Here is a 21,110-nt window from a genome sequence, read left to right as displayed (position 1 = left end):
ATATAGGAGACAGACTGAGCCATGTGTTCTAGTTGTGCCTTTCCTCCCTACAAACACCAGAAACGTACCTGATTTGTTATAAAACAGACTAGACTAGTATGTAGGAGCAAGAGGACTTGAGAGAAAAGAGCGTGATTGCAGATTTGTTTGGAACATGAAAATTTGCTTCTTAGGTGGGCTGAAAATTAATTCCTCTAACTTCACTATTAGAAGAAAACAACTACAAACAAAAGCATTAAAACACATCCCCATGAAATGAAAGAGAACTGCACAAATTGAGGTGAACTGGCATTGAAAGTTTATCCATTTCAGAAATCTATACATTTAGATACAAAAGGGAATCAACACAAAAATGTACATATTTGCAACTCTTGTATTACACAGGTAAAGAATGTGTTATGTTTTAAATGGATGTTTACAATTTAAAAATCTTCTGAGTGTCAGGTTGAAAAAAACCCAAAACAATCAAATAACTGAACAGGGCCCCAGAGAGACCATACTTTGACTGGCAAGACACAATGAAGTCAATTATTCCCAGACAGAGAAAATCTTACTCTGTAGACAGTATGGATGAATATTGCAAGGAACTTGAACTCTGATTGATATGCATATAAGTATTTGCCAAAAATATTGTTTAAATGCTGTCTTGGCTGAGCCTTCTTTAGAGAGGATCATGTCAGGGTAGTGAACCACAGGGATACTAATTTAAAATAAAAGGAATTAGACTTAAAATATCCAATATTCAGCCGAATCTGAATTTTAAGTTCTTCACATTTTTTACACACAAGCTCTATTACAGGGATAATAGGGAGATCAAAAGACTGATATTCTGTATGTCTGTGTCTCTTGAAAAAGATGGAGGCAGAGTTTCCTGCCTCAGTTCCTGTGTATGATCCTCATATTCCATCTGGTAAGTAAGGAAAATTCCCTAGCAATTAAATCCTCCTTTATTCTTTTCATAAAAAGCAAATTCTTATTCTATAATGGTTTTGTTATGATTTTAAAGTTGTGACCATCTAATGGTAACAAGATTAAAATGGGCATGTATAAACTTTGAAAGTAACAGAAAATAAAAAAGTTTATGGATACGGATTCAGACTGATAAAAGCTAGACACCTTCTCCTGTTTCAGGAGGGGCAGAATTTTTTTTCACTATTATTACAAGTCTTGTATACATTATTAGAGTATGAGACCATTATGATACTATTTTTGGATCAACAATTACTTAAAAGATTATTAAAATAAATTTCTCCTCCATATTAAAATTTAGGAATAGAGCAATTTTGGTGTAAATATCAAGCCCTTGGATTTAGGATACCTGTCCCTAAAATATTTAGGAACAAATGTTAAGATCACCTTGGTAATATCTATCACTGATAGTATATTAAAGCCAGATTTTGTTTTGCATGCAACTACAAACTGAGTAGAAATTTTAATATTGGAGAAATTCTTGGTAGCAGACTAGGGTAGTGTGTTTTGCCCTAGAACAAAAAAGAATGCCATGGGCAGACAATCTACTCCTAAAAGTCTGACCACAAGGATTTATGGAGTGATACTAGCACCACAATCATGGTTTAATGGGGCTTTTTTGTGCTTTGTTTTAAAAAACATTTGACAAACCTTTGACAACGTGAGAGAAAACTGCTAGTTGGAATTTGGAATATTCAAATGGTTCCCTTGCCTTCCCCCTAAATCTCAAGTAGCCTTCTCTTTTTTCTCATACCCTTTAAAAATACCAATGGCATGAACTCTTCCAGTTCAGAACTAGGTAATGGGGCTCCCATGAAAGCCAAATCAATATTGTTCCACACTTATCTGAAGTGCATGGCATTAAGGAGTATGTGGGATGCCAAAACCATATCAGCCAGATAGTACCTGATAGTGATTACTGTACTCAGAAGCTACAAGTACATATGAGGTGGCTTAAAAAAAAGCCACATTTCCTGATCCTCTTTACCTATAGTAAATCAAATAATTTGCACAGAAATCTTCATTATGTACACATTAACTATACAAGTAATACAAAATATCTCACTTGAGCACCAATGCTGACTTTAGGAGTAGTACCTCCAAGTCAGAGTTTTAGTATTCCCTGTCACAAATAAATTCTGACATACTTTTGTAAGTGTCCATTTTCTGGATCAGTTGTATTCAGATCACTTCTTTAGTCGTGTTCATCTTCGACATTCCAAGGAGATTAGTAATAGCAGCAGTTTTATAAAAGGTGTGGGTATCCTGGGCAGCTTTCACAGCATAATCAGTTCAGACCTTTGTAAAAGAAAAGACCATAAAGTCCACTGATCTGGACTGTAAGGTTTTACCGAGAGTTCATTAAATGGCATTTATACAACAATTCATGTGAGAATAAATGGTGGAAACAGATTGAGTTTGTGTGTGCAAGCAATGGGATGTCCACCAGCAGCAGGACTCCTGTCCTCAAGGGCAGTAGGGTGTCAGTGAACTGTGGCTGCTGTGTCACCTTGGCTTGGAGTAACCATAAGGACACCGAAGCATCAGGCTGTCATGACTGGGCAAGATGTGAGTGCTGTAGTATTCCACCAAACTTCCCATGTTCAAAAACATGATGTCTGAATCCAGGTAAAACTTGCCATCCTGTTGAAGAACAAAAAACATATGTAATCATTGGCAGTAACATTTCCAGCTCAAAGTCTAAAGAAAAAAAGCCCAAACATCATCATCAGAACTAAGAAGTTCTTTCAAACACACTATTGCTTTGTTAACTAGTCAATCACACAAATAAGTCCAAATTAAACTCAGGAATTTAATAGGCTTTGACTGAGCTGAAATTTATGATGATACATGATACAGCAGCTAGAAAGCCCACATCTCAGTACACAAACTCTCGTCCTAGACCAGATATTTGTAAATCAGCTGATTTTTACTCTCCAATGTGAGAACAAGTTTAGACTAACTTGTTAGTTCTGATATATACCTATATGCACACCCATTTTATACACACAGACATATATAATGTAAAGATGCATACACACTGCAGCTACTGACCTTTTCAAAGATTCTGTAGTTTCTCACTTTTCCTACAAGTTCATCCCATACAACCAATACCTTGAAGAAGAAAAATGCAACATATTCAGTCTATGCTACAAAGCTCTTCTAAGTCAAGGTATTATTAAGGAATTAATTAAAATTCAGCCTAAAAAGTTTTAAAAATCACTGACATTATGATAGAGGTTCTCTCATATTTTCTTTTTTTAAGTAAAGACCATATCTAAATTGTTAAGCACTTTGTCATATATAAGATGCAGTATGTCTCAATCAAGAAGTTTTTTCGGGGGACAGATTCAGTAATTGCAATTTACCTTTCCAGGCTTAGTAGATGAGTTCCTAATACAGTACAATCCATTTTGTGGTTGTCCTTGTGGGCTACTAGCTTTAAATATCCTAAAAAGAATAAACAATGACATATGTTAAAGTTATTCATCTGCATGACATATTACTAGAACTCAGATAAATCAAATGCCTACAGTCTTAAAATTCTTATTAGAAATCTCTGTTTTGGTTGTAATAGTTCATTGTAGATCATAGCTGAAAGTCCCTGTTCTAGCACCAGAACCAACAGTGCAGTACTGATCATCTGGCTTTCTGGTCCCATCCAGCATCCTGGCAAAACAACCTCCTCCAGGTGGAACCAAATCACACTGCATTCTCATCTATCAATTGATATGTGAGCACTGAAATAACTTTCCTAGGAAGTGATTTCCATATTAAACACTTCAGGTGTGTTTATTACACAAGCTGTGCCTATCAAAATGATCTTTGGACTACGGCTCAGTACAGGTTTCTATGGAACTTCTAAGGAACTATTTTAAAATCACATTTTACCTTTCAACTTCGAAAGATTCAGAAGTATTAAGAAATATTGAAACAGGCAGCCCAACCTGTAAAAAATATGAAGAAAATAAATCACTGTATAAGTGATTATACACAACTCAAAACACTAACAACTTGTTATGAAAATAAACCACAATCATCTGTATCGGAAATTATTAATGGTGATTTTATCTTTACTTTATGTTTCTTTCTCCTTTATATCCAGTCTTAAACTCCTTAACTTACCAAGGGATTCACTAAAGCTCAAAAAGGAATGAAAAAAAAAATTACATAGCACTGTGTTTTTGGAAAGTTACTCTTTTCCTGAAATAATGCACTTAAAATGTTCCCAAAAGTATGCACAAGCAAGGAAAGAGATATTCTTTTAGAATGCATCATCTGCTTGAACTTACTTTTTCATAATCATCATCAGAGTCATCATCAGGTTGGCTTGGCTTGGAGGGTAGTGCTGGTTTTTCAAATGAAAAGCTTCTAAAACTCTGTCCATCTGGTGGTGATCTCCTGGCAGAAACAGAATGAAAACTGAAGAATATCTCATCGAGAAAATAGAACAAATATCCAAAACACTGAAGGAATAGTAAAACTAGAACTGAAGTTTCAGTTTCGACCCCTAGTCATGGAATCCTAGAATGGTTTGGAGTGGAAGGGACCTAAAAGATCATCTTGTTCCCACTGCCTTGTCATGTGCAGGGACACCTTTCACTAGACCAGGTTGATTGGAACTCCTTCCAACCTGGCCCTTCCAAGGATGGAGCATCCACACTTGATGTGGTCAATCTGTGCCAGTGCCTCACCCTCCCAATAAATAATTGATTACCAATATCTAATCTGAACCCACACCTCCCTTCTTTCAGTTTAAAGCCAATCCCCTTGTCCTGTCACTCCATGCCCACGCCAAAAGTCCCTCCCCAGTTCTTTTGTAGCCCCTTTAGGTACTAGAAGGTGTTCTAACCCAGAGCCCTCTCTTCTCCAGGCTGAACAATCTCAACTCTCTCAGCCTGTCCTCATAGCAGAGGTGCTCCAGCCCTCAGATCAACTCAGTGGCCACCTCTGGACCAGTTTAAACAGGTCAACAACTTTCTTGTGTTGGGGGCCCCAGAGCTGGAGGCAGTATTTGCAGATTAATTTAGGTAAGGAGAGACCTCTAGAGATGATTTAGTCCAAGCTCCTGCACTAAACAGGTCCAACCAGATCAGTTAGCTCAGGAAAGCATGTCCAGTCACACTTCATGTATCTCCAAGGATGGAGATTCCACAGCAACCTGCTCCTGTGTTTCACTGTGCACATGATAAAAAGTTTATCCCAACACCTGACTGTAATTTCTCAAGTTGTGACTTCTGCCTGCTGCCTCCTATCCCAACACTGCAGATCTCTGAGGTCTTGAAATACACATCCACTAAGTAGCAGGTAGCAGTGATTCTCCTATTGGCCTTCCTGAAAGTTGGATGTATGCAGCTCTCTCTACGTGCTACAGCCCAAACATGGTGGTGGCCTGCCACTAGACACACTCCAGTCTATCTGTGCTCTCCTTGTACTGTCTCTAAAGAGTGTGTTATTTGTTCCTCAGAGCTGCTGAATGATACAACACACAAAAATACTTTCATCTCATTCGCCACCATAACTAGTTCCACATCCCTTACTAAAGCTGATCTTAATATAAAATGAAACATTTCCTATCTCCCCAGAAGCCTCAAATCGGTTTTGCAGTTTGCTGAGGTTCTGACATAAAGGCTTCTTACTCACTATGATCAAAGGCTATTAAGGCTTCAATACATACCTGAAAACAAATGAAACACAAAATTTTGGTGTCACTTTTTTCAAAGTTTGGCTTATCTACTTACCAATTTCAAAAGCTAAATTCATTGCAAATTTTTAAATAACAGGCAAGAAAAGCACAACACTGAGAAAGAGAGGGATGGTACAGGGAAGAGACACAGATGTTGATGTGAATCTGAGTATGTCAACTTGTTAACTAATACATAATTGAAAAACAATAGTGTGTTGTGTTTTCATACTTACTGTAACTGTGGACATGAAGATTTTTCTGTTCTAGGCTTGACTGCAGGGGGTTGGTGGCTTGGCACAGGTGGCTTTGGGAGCAGTAGTGGCACAAACAGTCCAGGTTTACCATGTTCTCTTGGCACTTTGGGCTCTGCTGGCTTTTCAGCAAGCTGTGACAGCTTGGGTTTATTGCCTGGCAGAGGAGGAGGAGTCCGCGGGGAAAGATTTAAGTTGTTTAGCTTCTCACATGCTTCTGGAGGAGCAAGGACTTGGGCTGGAGGCAGAGGCTCTGGAGGCAATGGGTGAGAATCTTTTCCAGTGGCAGGCTTTTTGAACACAGGTAAAGGGGGCACAGGGGGTGGCTGCTCAGACAGTCTCCGGCTCGGGGATTGAATCTTCAGATTAGGTTCAGCTCGGCCCTGTGGCTGGGGTTCTCTCACGTTCCCAAGATCCTCTAGTTTGATATCAGGCAAGCTCCTTTTAGGAGGTGGTGGTGGTACTGGTGCAGTTGGTTTGCCAGCATAGGAATGTGCCCTTGCTTCTGAGTAGGGAGATTTCCTGACGTGAGGAACGGGTGGAGGTGGGTATGCAGGGGGCAGGACCATATCTATGGAAAGAAAACCCAAAAACATGACTCACTGAGGGGGAATACAGTATGTCATCAAACAAGACTTCTCAAATTAATTTTCTGCGTGATCTGAGATATTTCACTTGTGTTGGGTCTCATAGTAGTCAACATGCTGGATAAGTATTTAACTTTCAGCACAATTCTCAAAGTTATAGGCAATAAACTCCTGCTCTTTTTATTCAGGTGTGGTTTATGATGACTTAGCAAAGACTCCTCACTTTGCTAAAAGTCATGTAATCTCTTTTTTCCTTAAAAAAGAGCTGCTTAGTGCTGCTCCAGACCGATGACCAGATACAGGTCATCCCAGGCAGGAGGCCTGCAAGAAAACATGCCCCTAAAGGCATGTAATGCTTTCTGTAAGTGGTTACTGCTGTTATTATAAACTTCTGACCCTAAATACCTCTCAAGATTAGATACCTCTGGATTACTTTAGTTATTTTATGTCAGTTGGAATAGTTATGACCAATACAAAATAATAACTTGGCATTCCACATGAATATTGCCTTCACTGGGGGCCTTTTGTGAGGGGAATCACAGAAATCACATACCGTCTTTCACTATGTCAGTAGTATCTGGCTGCAAATAAGACTCATCCTCTTCCTCCTGGTCGTAATCTGCAGATAAAAATCAGTGTGTCAGACTCTGATAAATATTCCTAGAACCAAGAAAGGGTATTGAGTACTTAGGGCTCTTTAATAACAAATATGTTTCAGGTATTTCTTCTGATGAGGTCAAAAAAATTAATAATTTTGATCCACCTCTCTGCTGTGTAGAATAGGTATTTCCTTGAATTTTTGTGTTAATTAAGAAAGCTACCACTTAAAACAGGGGCAGATTAAGTACACTGCACATGAAATTTTTTTTCAATTTACAAGTTAAAAAATTTACTTTTTGGTGACACTTTCTAGTGTTCCAGCCTGCCTGAGAAGAGTTCAAATCAGTTGCAGAGACACAATTATGTGGATGCATTGGTAAAACCACTTGGAAAAAACAGAATCCCCAGAATTTAGCCATACCACAGAAACATTTATGATTTTGCAGTATGGAAACTTAACCAAGCTTAGTGATCTACAAAATTTTAATTCTTTTGCTTTGCTCTGGCAACAAAAAAAATGCACCACAACAAATGGCTTAAGTGACTTCAGTGTTGCCTTTAACTGTAAATCAGAATAACCAAGCCATAAAAAAAAACATGTTACTTCTATGCAGTAATTTCTCATCATTGATTATAAGAGGAGCCTGAAGGACAAGATGCAGAGGGGTATGCCCTAAAAAAAAGGTAAGAATATCTGATAAAAATCAGTTATTCTAATTTTCCTAATTTAAACTCCTACTAGGCCTCTTATCATTCACCTTGCATGCAACCCTTCCCTCCCATAAACACAGAAGGACTAAACTGCAACCCCACATGAAATGCTGATGAGTCCATTCTCTATTTGCAGCAATGGAACAGGATTTCCTAACAAGACTCATTCCTGCCTTTTGTCCTAGTCAGGAAGTATAGTCAGGAATTTCCTTTCAGGAAATGAGAGTTCTTGCTCCCATCAACACTGCCCTTAGAAATCTGAAAGGGCAGATGGGGAAAGGCCTAGTAAAGGATCTCTGTTGAACCTTGAGGCAAGGCTTCTCATGTTGGTTTTCACAAACATATTTCTTGACCTGGGAACTCAGTTGCTGAAATATGCTGTGAATGCCTACCAGGCTTTCTGTCATGTCCTCACTTTTAATTAACCTCCTTGAAGGATCTGAAATTCTTTAGTTTATTTGTACCAACAGTTAATGGCACAGCATATCTGTTTCTGATTTAAAACTACAATAGAGATACATACACTTCATAAAAAACATCAGTTGCAAATTGGATCAGTTCACTTAAGCTATGGTAATAATTCCTGCCGAATTCAGAAGAAATAAATAAGCAAATTAGGAAGCCTTATTTATCAGTGTCTTAATTTGTCACCTTCATTATCTGCTGAATGATGGGAGTACTTGATGTCAATGGGACGTTCCACTGAGCCATAGAAACTGTCTGCATCAGAACCAGAGTCACTGCAAAAGGAAAGGCAGAGTTACTTCTGTTGAGCAGGACTGCAGCACTGGAAAGGAATGCTGGAAAAGCAGAAGCAATCTCTTCCTATTTCCCAATTAACAGTCAAATACGTTGCTACTGTCTTTTAAAAGATTTAAGTTGTTTTACACAAAGCTGACATTTAAAGTGCTCCTTATTTAAAGATTTGGGTTTTTTCTTCATATTCTTTAAAGTATAAATTAGGAAGGGCTTTTCTTCGTGGGTCTTACTGCGCCTGTTCTTATTTAACAGGAAGTTACTTGCAGGTGCAAAAAGCCTAAAACACCACTAGTTGACCACTGTCAAGAGCTAGTGCAAAAGTGATAAAAAGCCAGGAAAGAATAAGGGTTTATACCTGAATTCTGTTATTGTTTCTTTCTTCTCATGGTAGTGATCAATTTCCCTCCTTAAGGATAGCATCCAATTCTAAACAAAAATAAAAATACAACACATCATTCTTTAAATTATTAAACGCAGATGTATCTGTTCTCTGTCAGAACAGAGTAACTGTGCAGGAAACATCCACTGAAATAGTATTTATTCATACCTTTTTATTGAAAAGACTCATCAGTCAAATGTTTTGACTATCTAAAATGCCCTAGGAATATACTGAAATATTAAATTTTCAATTTGCAAATTTCAGGCTGTTATTCCTAAAGCCAGGTACATATTTGTAGTGCTTATGGGTGAGAGATTTTACTGAACAGTTCTCATACTTTATCAAAGGCTTAACACACCATTACTTTTTCCTTAGTGAAAAATAAATACAGAATATTTATGAAATACAGAGAAACCCATACCATCTAGTATGTCGTAGCCATTTCCTAAATTAAAAGTTGAATTAACACTAACTTAAAACTTCAGACATGATTTTCAGAGGAGCCCAAAGAACTAGGTATATAAATTTCAATGACAGCTGTGTTTCCAGTTCGTTTAGATTTTAGGGAAGTCCGAGATTCGCTTTTTGCTTCAAGGAAAATTCTACTGCAAAAGAAGAAAGTTACCTTTCTTTCATCTTCAGAAGAAGCTGAAAAAAACCACGTCCTGTGCTTCTTGCTTATGTGAACTAACTTGAAAGGAAACACATTGCTTGATGTTGTCTCCTCAGCTGCCCGCATAACCCTGAGAAACAGAACAACCAATACAGAAATGCCTTCATCTATAAAGTTAATGCTCCTGTGCAACTCATAAAGAATGACAGAAAGCAGTTTTACTGACCAGTTTTGCCTGATGAAAAATCACCCCCAAGCCCAGGAAAACACCACAGAAATCCCCCTATGTGCATTTGCAGTACTTCTCCATTATCGTGGTAGAAAGGACGATGTAAAAGGAAGAACACTTGTTAATCCACCAGCCAGACTTCTATAAACAGCTGCTCTGAGCTGTTCAGGTTGTAATGAACCACATTAATTCACAAGTGTCACACATTGTAAGTAGTACTCAGAGAGCTGGTGGTCATTGTTTCAAGTAGGGACTATTTCACAATCACAACACATTTTACCATGAAAATAAGGAAAAACTAATAATAAACTTAATTTTTACAAATTTGTCTTAAACACCTTCTTGCATGCATTTTATTATTTTAAACCAAGTATAACTTAACCTTTTTCTTTTTTGTGTGTGTAAGAAATTTCCGCATTTGGGACTCCTAGGGGCAAAAAAACAATTTAAAACTCCTTATGCAACCACACAGTCTAACAACTCTTTCAGTTAAAGTTCTTTTCCAGTAATGTTTGTCTGTGCATTATACTAATGAAAACCTGGCCCCTATTCCAAACAAGGTCAACAAGGCTGCTAGAATGAAGATACACGAAAAAGAATGAACAGTCCCTAGCATTTACAAATTCACATTGTTCACATTCATGTGGATTGCAGAAGCTGGCATCATGAGCAAATTACAGTGTGGGTTCCTTCTACAAAATAATCTTGAATTTTTAACTAGCTACAATGTTTACAAGTGCATTCCCCTAACATATGCCTTTATGGTGCTCAGTTAAAAATGCTCTCACAGTTCAAGAAAAGGTAATTCCTTATTCCACAAGTCTGAGAACATTACACAGTACAAGATATACATATAAAAATACAATAAAATTGCAATAGTTAGGATCAATACAGTGGTATTTCTCTACATTCTCTCATTGTCATTAAACCTTTCTTAGCATAAATTTCAACAGCAATTCCCTAAAGTTAGGTTGGACTTGCACTAGTAGGCCTGGTACTTATGCTGCACTCAGATTCTCAGATTCTGCACTCAGTATCGGCTAACTTGAAAGTCACATATTTTTGTCTTCAACTTGCAAAGTAAATATTAAGATTAAAAATGTGTGGTGAAATGAGTCAGGCATTTTGCACATGTATTCTCTCATTTATCACTCTGTAGCTGATATGGTTTTGACACTAACTAGAGTTGCTGCACCAGTAACTCTGTACATTTTCTCTTCTGATTCCTTTCTGGTCACTACAGAACAAAGATAATTTGTCTGAAGGAATCTACATCTATCTGCACTTGCAGTCTGCATTAATCAGTAACAAGACTAAACCCATTGCAATTCAAACAGCTTTACTGGTAAATTACAGAAGAGGAAGGCTATTCCTTTGCCAAGCACAGGAAATGTCATATATACAATTTGAAAGGAATACATCTCTTGGAATCTGAGATCAATGCTTAGCCCATGAAACAGATGTAGCTGTGTTTAACTTCTTTAGAAATGAAACCCATAGCCCCTTGCACTAAGTAAAAGGAGATTGGATGTTAAACAAGTTCACTGGCACTTACCTGTTGTAACCTTTCAAAGAAAATGCACCCTGGGGAGATGCAGATGTGCTGCTCTTAAAATAGTAGATGCATCCCTCATGGATAATCACAAATCTCAATGGCCCTGAAAAGATAAAAAGTGAGCAAAATATAAATCCAAGGGCAGTACAACAACTGGGACCTCTTAACTTGGCTTAATTGTTGAATTAGTGTTTAAGATTGTTTATGATTCCTAAAACCTTATAAATCATTATAAATGAGCACAAACTAGTTAAGTGACTATTGACAATCAGTCACACAGTGAAGCTGTCCATTTGCAGTTCAGGACTTAGGGTAAGTGATTCCCTCACTTGAGAGGCAGCTGATCTGAAAACCTCAAAAGAAGCCTCAGAAACTTCAGGGCTGACCTCCACCTGTGCTCCTTTACTCATGGGATAAGCAGGAGGAAGAAGGCAGCCACAGGCTACAAATACATATTTACATCCATCCCAAAAACCATTATCTCCTTCTCTTCTTTCACCACAAGCACACAATGCTGCCAATAAAAGGTCTTATTTTCTATTTTAGAAAGAGGCCAAGAGTCCTTCCTTTACCAAAGGGAGTAATCTTTGTCCTTAACTATATGAGTATAGTTTCATTATAAACAGCAAATGAATAGCATATAAATAAATCCAAAATCTGAACTTTCCCCCATGTAAATAAACCCTGATTTCAGAAGAAATTACTGGTATTAAGTACAGTCCCATGTTGGCAGTGAAAAAATTTCCACTTCACAACAGCAGTAGGAGGTGGGGATATTTTTCCAGTACAGAATAACCAACTGGAAAAAAAACTGAGTACTAATTTCTTTCAGAAAAGAGTATTTGAAATTGATACATATCCTGGGAATCTGTTTGTCTTGAAAATCTTACTTGTGAAGGACTTGACAAGGGATCTAAACAAGCAAAATAAAATCAACCACAACATTTATTATCTAAGATTTACAGTTGCAAAACAATTAAAGAAAAATCTTTCAATATGAGTCTTTCATACATATATTCCAGTAAAATTGTATTCCAGTACAAAGTGGAAGAACAGCTTCAACAGTCTGCTAACATGAAGTGTGTTATTGGCCCCAGAGGCAAGCATTTAAAACATTTAATTTAGTTAATACCTCATTCAACTTACACTTCAGGATCTGCAGCTGGGTGCCTCCTTTTTTATGAAGATACCCTGATTTGGTGACTCCTCCAGGCATTGTCAGAAGGTTTTGTGCTCCAATTGCCTTCATTGGGACTGGCCAGACCTGCTCCTGTGAGGCCATCATTCTGCAATTTAGAATAATTAAAAACAGTTTAAAACTCAGATTTTACTTTAAGGAATGAGTGCTGAGAAGCAAAGCTTGTTTCCTTAAACAAGCTTTCCAAACAACTAATGTGGTTCAGCACTCAAGAATGTAACACAGACAGGGTGTTCAAAGATTCCAGGAACTTTGTAATGAATAAAAGAACTTGGTGCAAAAAGCCCCGATTTATTTTTATACAGCTCTCAAAAGTGATTGACAGTTGTTGAAACAAAGGAAAAGTGCTTAGTAAATGTTACTTAAATATTTATGTTTTAAAAATACTCCAGATAACACTGTGAGGCTTAATCAGGTAGGTGGCTAGAAAGAAAACTGGCTTCTTCTCCCAAGTGCTACATGACACACATATATACAATGTCATTTTTCGTGCAATGAGGGAATCACCTCAAAGTTTAGGAACTGCAATATCCAACACTACTTGCTCCTAACATTTACATGTCTTATTCCCTAACTCTTAATTCTTTAATTTAAGGATTAGTATATTATCTCACACTGGATGTTATGGGTGACAGCATCCTGTGCAAATGAAGTTCCTCTCAGATTGCTGCAGGCTTCCATTTAATTTATATATCAATTATTAATGTCATGCTCCACCAGGCATCTCTGCAGTTGCCACTGTTTCTGCTGTCTTCTTAAACCAAACATATTCTTTTCTTAAGTAGGAAATTTTTCTGATATATTATGAGCCCTTTCTTTCTTCAACTGGTAACAGAACCAGGCTAAAAATCCTACTGTATCATGGAGAAAAGAAATCATGCATGGCTGGAATGGGAATTTTGACCTAGACATTACAGGGTCTGTTATCCTCAGGTGTAGGGCTCGAGACCTTTGCTGGTAAAAGGCAAACTAATGAAGTTCCAGTGAATTAATTTCTGATAAAGGAATGATGGTTTAGAACAGATAATCTTTCTGTGGAGGACTGAAATGGAATGGATTTTGTTTGTTTCTCCCTTAACCAAAAGGGGCAGGAAGGGAGGTCAATAGTGAGGCTCAGCACAGAACCCAAGAACCTTAGAATAACACCATACCCAAGAACTACTCCCTCCAGGCAAGATAGCTTTTCCCACACTGAAAAGGAGAAAGTGTTTCAGTTTTATTGAGGTGCAACAGCAAAATATATATCCATTGTACGGTTTAGGAAAAACAGAAATGCAAGTCAATGTATCCTTCAGTGCATCAGTTTAGGACTCAGAGCTAATTGTTTGCCTTTTGCTGATGATGCACATGTGGCAAAGGGTGAAAATTCCTAGCAATTTCTACCAGGAGAGTTTAAACTAAATTAAATACTCTAGACAGCCTAGAAGACTTAATCACAAAAATTAGGTTTTGGTCCCCAGTGTTATGGAGCAGGCAGAGCCAGAGAGGATGAGATCCAAGGCCCTAAAAAGCCTCTCACAGCAGACATATCAAGGCACTATAGTTCCTCAATTTTCCCCCAGAACCTCCCTGCTCCCCAAAAGGTAAGTTGCTTTTGTTCTACTCAGCTATAACCTTCCTTCTGTTGTTTCCTCCCTTTTCTTATAAAATGACTGAGATATTTTTCCAAGCTGAGCTGTTCTTTGCTGCTCCTCCTCCTCCACAACAAAATGTCTAGCAACAGCAATGTGTTAAGAGGTCCAAAAAGGGGCTACTCACATATTTTAGGCCTTTAGTAATAATAAAAAAAAAATAGTAGCAGAAGGTAACATCCCCCCACCCCCCTAAATCCTTCAAATTATTTCCTCCACATCTTGCAGAAAAGTTGAAATGAGGGAAACGGAGAGGGTTACCCAGCTGGCTGCTGACGCCAAACCACACTAATACTGCTAAGAGTGATTTCCTTGAAATAAGGATTGCAAAGGCAAGTCCTGGGCTAAATCCTTCTTTTAAGGCCATGCACACCAACATGCAAACTTTAGAAATTAAGTTACTTCAGTCTGTTTCTAGTTATATTCAGAAAAAAAGACTAAGTAAAAATGAAACTTTCTTATTCAGATGAATATACTCTGATTCTACTTTTCTAACTTTAGTCTCAATGCCATCCCATCCAACAGTTTCAAGTTCATCTTGGGTCTTCAAATCCTCTGTACCTTTACTCCAAAGAACAGAAGAGAGGACTTCAGCACCCAGTGTGTGGTGTGAAACTGTTTCAGTGTTCTGCACCTAGGTTGAAAACCTATCAGAAGAGGCAGAGCTAAGTGTCTTGGAGAGGTTATCCAAAACAACCAGTAAGCTGAAATTTCTAGGAAGCCAAAGTCAAACACTGGTAACAAGTACATGCTACCCTAGGTAAATACAGAATGCAGAAATATTTGTCTCAGTCATGTTGGCCTCCTCTGAGGGAGTACACCAGTCAGACTACTCACTAAAGCATGTCTGGATGGATTTTCTGGAGGCATTGTCTCTCTACCTGAAAAGCCAGAATTTAAGGCAAACAGGAAAAAAGAAAATTATGAAAGCAGAGGAGCAATTGGGAGGTGGGGGGGAAAAGAATCCAGTTCTACAGTCTGACAACTACAGGATTTAACTGACAGGAAAGGACAGCAGAGTAGGAGGTTCTGCTTCCTCTTTTCACAAGCATTTCTTACTTTTGGCTACTTACTATAAAACAGTCCCGAAAATGGAGACCAAAACTTAGAACTTCCCCAGCCCAGCTAAGTGAATAAAAGAAGTGAGTAAAAGGAGACACAGCTGAACTCCATTCCACCAAGTACACATTACTTGAACTAAAGAGCCCACCTAATGCACCAGGCTTTTCAACAGATTTAGAGGTAGCTAAGCCTATTATCTGGATTTCAATGCCTTATAACACTCCCCATCACATCTGTAAACTCCTCAAGCCCTTTCATTTGCAGGCACATTGCAGACCCTTGGGAAGACTTTGGTATTTTGAGTTGAAATCTTTGAGTTAGGCTGGTAAAATCCATTTTAGTACTTTGAACCTAGTCCCAGGCAGATTTTTCTTCTTTTCTTGACCGTAGAAAACAGCTCTGTAAGGACAGATGTTGCTATTTTGCATCACACTGCGGGGAGAAAGCTGTCAAAACAAATCTAACTGCACAATCTTTATTGTAGGGGTTTGAGAAAAGAAGGAAAAAAATGGAAGCTCCAAGATTTTTGTGGTCTTAGCATCTACAATATGGTTGCCTTTAGCTCACTGAGTGGTTCCTTCAGCTCTTGACATTCCTGTTGTAACTTCTTTAATGCATTACACCAAGAACAGATGGATGCTGCATTACCAGGTACACACCACAGCAGTCCCTGCAGAGCTTGTTACCTTCGGCTTGGCTGAGACCAGAAGGATATTCCCCAACTGTTTCTCATGCAGTTACATTCTTACACTACAAGCCAAAGGCCCTGTTACACATTCTCACCTCTGATGTGTAGGAGAGTTTCTTCCATAGGGTTGACAACCAAGTTAACAGAAAGGACTTGCTCAGTGCAGCCAAAGCTCCTTCTGACTCTGATCCCCTGTGACCAACAGAATGCAACAACTCCCATGCAGAGTCTGGGGAAAGCTTCTACTAACAGCTACTCAGTTTATTCCCACTCACCAAGCAACTAAATGTATATTTTTTAAATCAGTTTTCCACCCAAGCCCCAAACCCATTGCACGTGGCTATTGAATTAATCTTCTCCCCCACTGAATGGAACCCTCTGAACCAGAAGAGGATAGCAGCAGACAGGAAAAGGCCTTGCATCACTTTGTTTCTCAGGTGATCCTCATGGCAATCCTATGCCTGTGAGGGAGCTGAAAGACCTTGGAGTACAGTAGGAGAAACAGTAGAACAGCAGTTTCTAGGATGTGCTTCATCATTCAAGGATGTACTTTTGGAAAGACAGAACAGTGCAATCAGTGCTCTGGAGCATGATACAAAGATTTATACAATACTATTGTAACTACTTCATACATGCAAACTGATCTGTCAGACTGAAAACCAAAACCAAATACAATTTGCAGTGTATTGCTAAAGTATCAGTAACATCAGTCCAAGTCTGTCATATATACTTTGCTCAAAAACTATCTCAATGAGCCATTTTTTATTTCAAGGTACCCTGAAAGGTAAACAGCATGGAAAAAAGTGAAATTACACACTTCATCCTGGAACCAGGATATGGCCAGTCAGATGCAGAAGTATTTTCTGAATCATAGTACTGCTATCAAGCTCAAACTCTGAATGGATAGCAGACTTTTGTTATTGTGTAGCAGGCAAACATATACCTCTGTGAAGCAATTTTAACCTAACCCATCACTCAGTGTATAGGGAATGGCTTGACTGGAGGCTAGGGCATAATTTGACAGACTAAAAGTCCCTCCATGAGTAAAAGTAAAATTCTGCTACATTAAAAATCTGGATTACATTATACAAAACCACTTACCCCTCTTGGCCTTTAAGAGCTATTGGAATTCAGCCCAATTAAAGCAAATACAAGTTGATTCAATTAAGGATTGCATCCTGGAAGAGTCCTCCTTTCTTGCTTAACTTCAGCAGAATATATGGCAGATGTGATTATCTGCCATGATTGCAATATATAGGTGTAAAAAACATTACCCTCATCTCAGACTACAGCTGCCAAAACTTGTTTCAAAAATTCTCACTTGTTATAATAATATTTATGGTCTGTCCTGGAGCCCAGTTTGGTCATGCTGGAAAAAAGCAAGAAAACAGCCTCCAAAGCTGCAGAATAAAAAGTAAACCTGATCTGAATTTGTAATACAGCACTCTATGCCAATTAAGTGTGAGAACATTTAAAACTGTAATCTCATAACCTCTAGTCTTTAAATTTTATCTTGAAAGTAATGGAAGATGCTAGTTAACTTCTGATTATATAATTTACAAATAACATGACATATGTAACACATAACTTAGAGAAATTAATGTATTCCTCATTTAGAGGGAGACTGAAGTATCAGTCTCTGCAAAAGGCTTTACCAAAAATGAGGCAGCAATACACACTGCAGAACAGGAAAAGTTTCTGCTACATGTTCTCAGCAATTCTGAGCAAGAACGACTTCTCTGATTCAACTATCTAAACATTTACCATCTGCTCGTAAAACTGCTTTCTGCAGAATTATCAGGTCTCTTGTCCACTTAGTAACAATTCTCCAGAACTTTTGAAATACTTTTCCATATCACTCCCACTTTGTTGGTTACACATTCCATTTCTTAATACTTCTAACAGCCTCTTTCACAATACTCTCTCAGAAAGCTTAACAGCACAGTACAAACACTGAAGGCAAATAAGCCTTACCAGACAAAGGGAAGAGAGAAATAAGTCCGACTGAGATACACTGCTATAACTAAGTTCACTCTCCTTAACTTGCTTCAACTTGCTTTTCTTTTCTGGCAGAATTTTCAACCAACCCCCAACTCATCTCTTTCCCCTCCAATTCCTTATCCTTTAATTTTCTGCATGAGTTAAAAGCATTTTAGTCCAGATACCATATCCTACTCTTATTTGTAGTCTGCTCTCTACCTGAAGGAGAAAAGATGACAGAAATACCAGCCACAAAAAGCACTAACCTGGTGACCTTTTCTGATCGACACATAGTTTTCCTGCTGACAGTTTCACCGAATGATTGTTTCCTTTGTGATGACAAAGCCATTAACAACTTATGACCCCTCTCAGGCATGGCAGGAACATCTCTGCACTCCTTCCCGGTTTGGGTATTCCCAGGTTGAAAGCCACAGCTGTAGCTGCTGTCTGCTCGACACACAAAAGGAAAAGAAACTCTGCCCCAACTGCTTGTGCATCTGCACTGCGCTGTGGCCAAAAGTGACGCCGAGGCAATGACTTGTTTCCTTTCATACTTCCTGTTTCCCCCACTGTCAGTGGGCAGCACTGTCTTGGTCAGATTTCCCAGCTTCCCAGAGAGGTTATAAATCAATTCCCATAACTCAAACCTTTGCCAGACATCGAGCTAAAGAGCAGAGGGGATTTTCCAGTGCTCACTTTCTTCCTTCTCACCTTTCAATCAACCACTTTCCTACGGGAGAAAAAGAAAGTCGTCCTGTTTTCTCTCAGTGTGCTCCAGCTCTCACACGGGCAGGGGCAGAGCTCAGAAATGCTGCCTGTGCTCCTGACGAGCCTGTGCCTCAAGTATTTGCACTGCACCACAGAAGTGTAAGTAATTAATCTATTTTCTCACCCATAGCTGGAGCTTGCCCTTCCCTCTTCAACCCAAACCATTCAAAATAGTCACTCTGAAAAATTCTGCAGCATAGATATGCTTTAGAGCAAGTCTTGCCTGTACATTTGATGCTACACAAACCACAAAAGACAGTAAAATTCGAATTCAAGAGGCTTTCAGTGCACAGTTCTACATAACAAGTATCACCAATTGATGATGAATAAATGCCTTTGTCTTACACTTATTTTCAGCCAGAGTTCTTAAAAGGATTCAAGTGTTTCACTGACTTGTCTAGATTTAAACAACATTCCAGGCTCAAAAGTTTGAACAAGACAAAACCCACTAGCAAGTTTCAGAATGATGGAAAAACATATATAAATATGTCAAGCAAAATTTACTTCACATATTTTTGGGGAAATGGACATGAATCTGTACCCCAAAATAGAAGGGAGAAGTCTCCATCCAACATCTCCTTTTGTAAACCACCCAACAGTCAAAGCACAAAAGAAAGTAACATTTCAGGTACTGCTCATGGCTGTATGGGCTAGAAAAACAGTTCTCTCACCATAGGGCACCCACCAAGAGGGTGGGTGAAATAGGAGGGGAAATTAAACCATAAATACCACACACCTGTTAGCCAAAAGGATCAGCATATCAACACAAGATCCCAGTGCTCTTCAATAAGGATCAATACCCAGTTGTCTCAGTGGCTTAACAGATTTTTCACACTGAAGATATGTACAAAGGACTCAGCTCAGAGGTTTGTGAATTAAATTCACTTGCTTTATTTGCTACAGTATCAGTAACCCATTTAAGGCACACTGCTCTAGAGCAATCTTTTCTCTCTGAGTTCTCTGCATATTCTTCTACACCTGCATCTTTTGCATCTTTGCAAGCTTTACCTCCAACTTAGTGAAAAAAAAACTAGAATCAGAACGACAGCCCTTTAGTATATGTAACACTGGAAAAAACGCTTCAGTTCCTCTTTCCCTTTTCTGATGTGACACGCCAAATTCTTGGTTTTCCCCTCCAAACTCCACAATTTATATTACCACACTCTTTGGCATCAGCAGCCTCGTTAAACCACACCTCCTTTATCCAACCCATGTTCCTGAGGTGCTGCTTTTCCTCTCTAACCTTTCTGATGCTGTCCTCTCTGTGTCTTCACTTTAGCACTCAGAAATGCAGCAGGAATTTTCATTTCAAGTTCCAAGATCCCATTTTGACTTCTCTGGTGATTTCCAGCACTATCAAGATGGTCCAAGAATCAGAACAGAAGCCACTTCACAAACACAAGCTAGTGTTCCACCAAGGAACAGCTCAAGTTTAGATGTTTCACAGTTTTGGCAGACTGAAAATTCAGTTTAGCTTTCTAGACCAAATCCTCATCAGAAGGATTGTGTTTCAAAATTGCAAATAAGAAAACTGAAAAGACATGAAAGCTGTATGGATTTGATTGACATATTGGCCATAGAAGTGAAAAAGTATTAATTATATCCTTCTTCACAAAGCAAAATTCTATTATGCATGGACCTTTAGTATAAGGTTTTCAGACCACTAACCTTCCTTTATCCCCACAAAATCAGTGGTGAGAAGCAGCCTTGTACCAAGCTAGACTAGGCAGAATTTCACTCCAAAGGAGATACTTAACTTCTTTAATGTTATAAGATATTACTCAGATGGTCTTAAAAGGAAGAATCAAAGCATCTGGAACCAACACTTGGATTTCATTCCAGCAGGGCCACTGTCTGAGAAAGTCAGCCAATCATCTCTGCCATTGTTAGGAACAGCTCTTACTGGCAGTCAGAAGCAATCCAAACTATCATTCATTAATGGGATTTAAGGGCACAAACACATCTTGCAGAAAGCTGTCCTTGCTGGTATAAATTCACTTGTCTCACCGCAGGGCTGAGCTGTGACTGCAGCAGGAGCACTTCCTCTTGCTGACAAGTTTACAGGAAACTGCAAGAATGGACTGCAAATAAAAGCAGCACAAGAAGACCACAACAACAGGCAAGGCAGAAAAATAAAAAAAGCACTAAAAAAATGAAGATAGCATGAAACTCACTTTCTTTCAGCTGCAGCAAGTCAGCTCAGTAGTTAAGTTCCACTCAGAATAATGTAAGAATTCATATATTATATATTTCCATAAAAGCCTGCAGTATAGTAAGGCATTAAGGAAGGACATTCTGTTAATCCCTTACTGACTTTAATAAGCTTGAATAAGGAGTAGATTATTAGAAGTCTTATTTTATTAATTATACCAAACTAGTTTAATCCCAAGTTTCCAGATCACAGTGGAAACACATCCATTATATTGAGGGCTAATATATTTGC

At 38.5% G+C, this 21,110-nt stretch overlaps 1 protein-coding gene across 4 annotated transcripts in view; it reads right to left on the bottom strand.

Moving 5' to 3' along the window:
- Positions 1 to 275: 275 nt before the first annotated feature.
- The window catches only part of SH3BP2 (SH3 domain binding protein 2), a 37,805-nt gene continuing 16,970 nt past the window's right edge, over positions 276 to 21,110 (bottom strand). For 3 of the 4 annotated variants that reach the window (XM_085059665.1, XM_085059666.1, XM_085059667.1), the window contains exons 2-13: positions 12,487 to 12,626; positions 11,341 to 11,443; positions 9,569 to 9,686; positions 8,920 to 8,990; positions 8,457 to 8,545; positions 7,048 to 7,113; positions 5,890 to 6,478; positions 4,263 to 4,371; positions 3,862 to 3,917; positions 3,339 to 3,420; positions 3,025 to 3,084; positions 276 to 2,613 (exon numbers count right to left, since the gene is read on the bottom strand). In XM_085059665.1, coding sequence (XP_084915791.1) covers positions 2,476 to 2,613; positions 3,025 to 3,084; positions 3,339 to 3,420; positions 3,862 to 3,917; positions 4,263 to 4,371; positions 5,890 to 6,478; positions 7,048 to 7,113; positions 8,457 to 8,545; positions 8,920 to 8,990; positions 9,569 to 9,686; positions 11,341 to 11,443; positions 12,487 to 12,625 — 1,620 coding nt within the window. In that variant the 5' untranslated portion in view covers position 12,626 and the 3' untranslated portion in view covers positions 276 to 2,475. Of the gene's footprint in view, positions 2,614 to 3,024; positions 3,085 to 3,338; positions 3,421 to 3,861; positions 3,918 to 4,262; positions 4,372 to 5,889; positions 6,479 to 7,047; positions 7,114 to 8,456; positions 8,546 to 8,919; positions 8,991 to 9,568; positions 9,687 to 11,340; positions 11,444 to 12,486; positions 12,627 to 18,165; positions 18,422 to 21,110 lie in introns of those variants that run through there. The other variant, XM_085059664.1, reaches the window with a different exon arrangement.

Source organism: Lichenostomus cassidix, chromosome 4 (genome assembly GCF_008360975.1).
Source record: "Lichenostomus cassidix isolate B80296 chromosome 4, HeHo_3.0, whole genome shotgun sequence".
Lineage (NCBI taxonomy): Eukaryota > Metazoa > Chordata > Aves > Passeriformes > Meliphagidae > Lichenostomus > Lichenostomus cassidix.
This window is presented reverse-complemented; position numbering and strand designations above follow the sequence as displayed.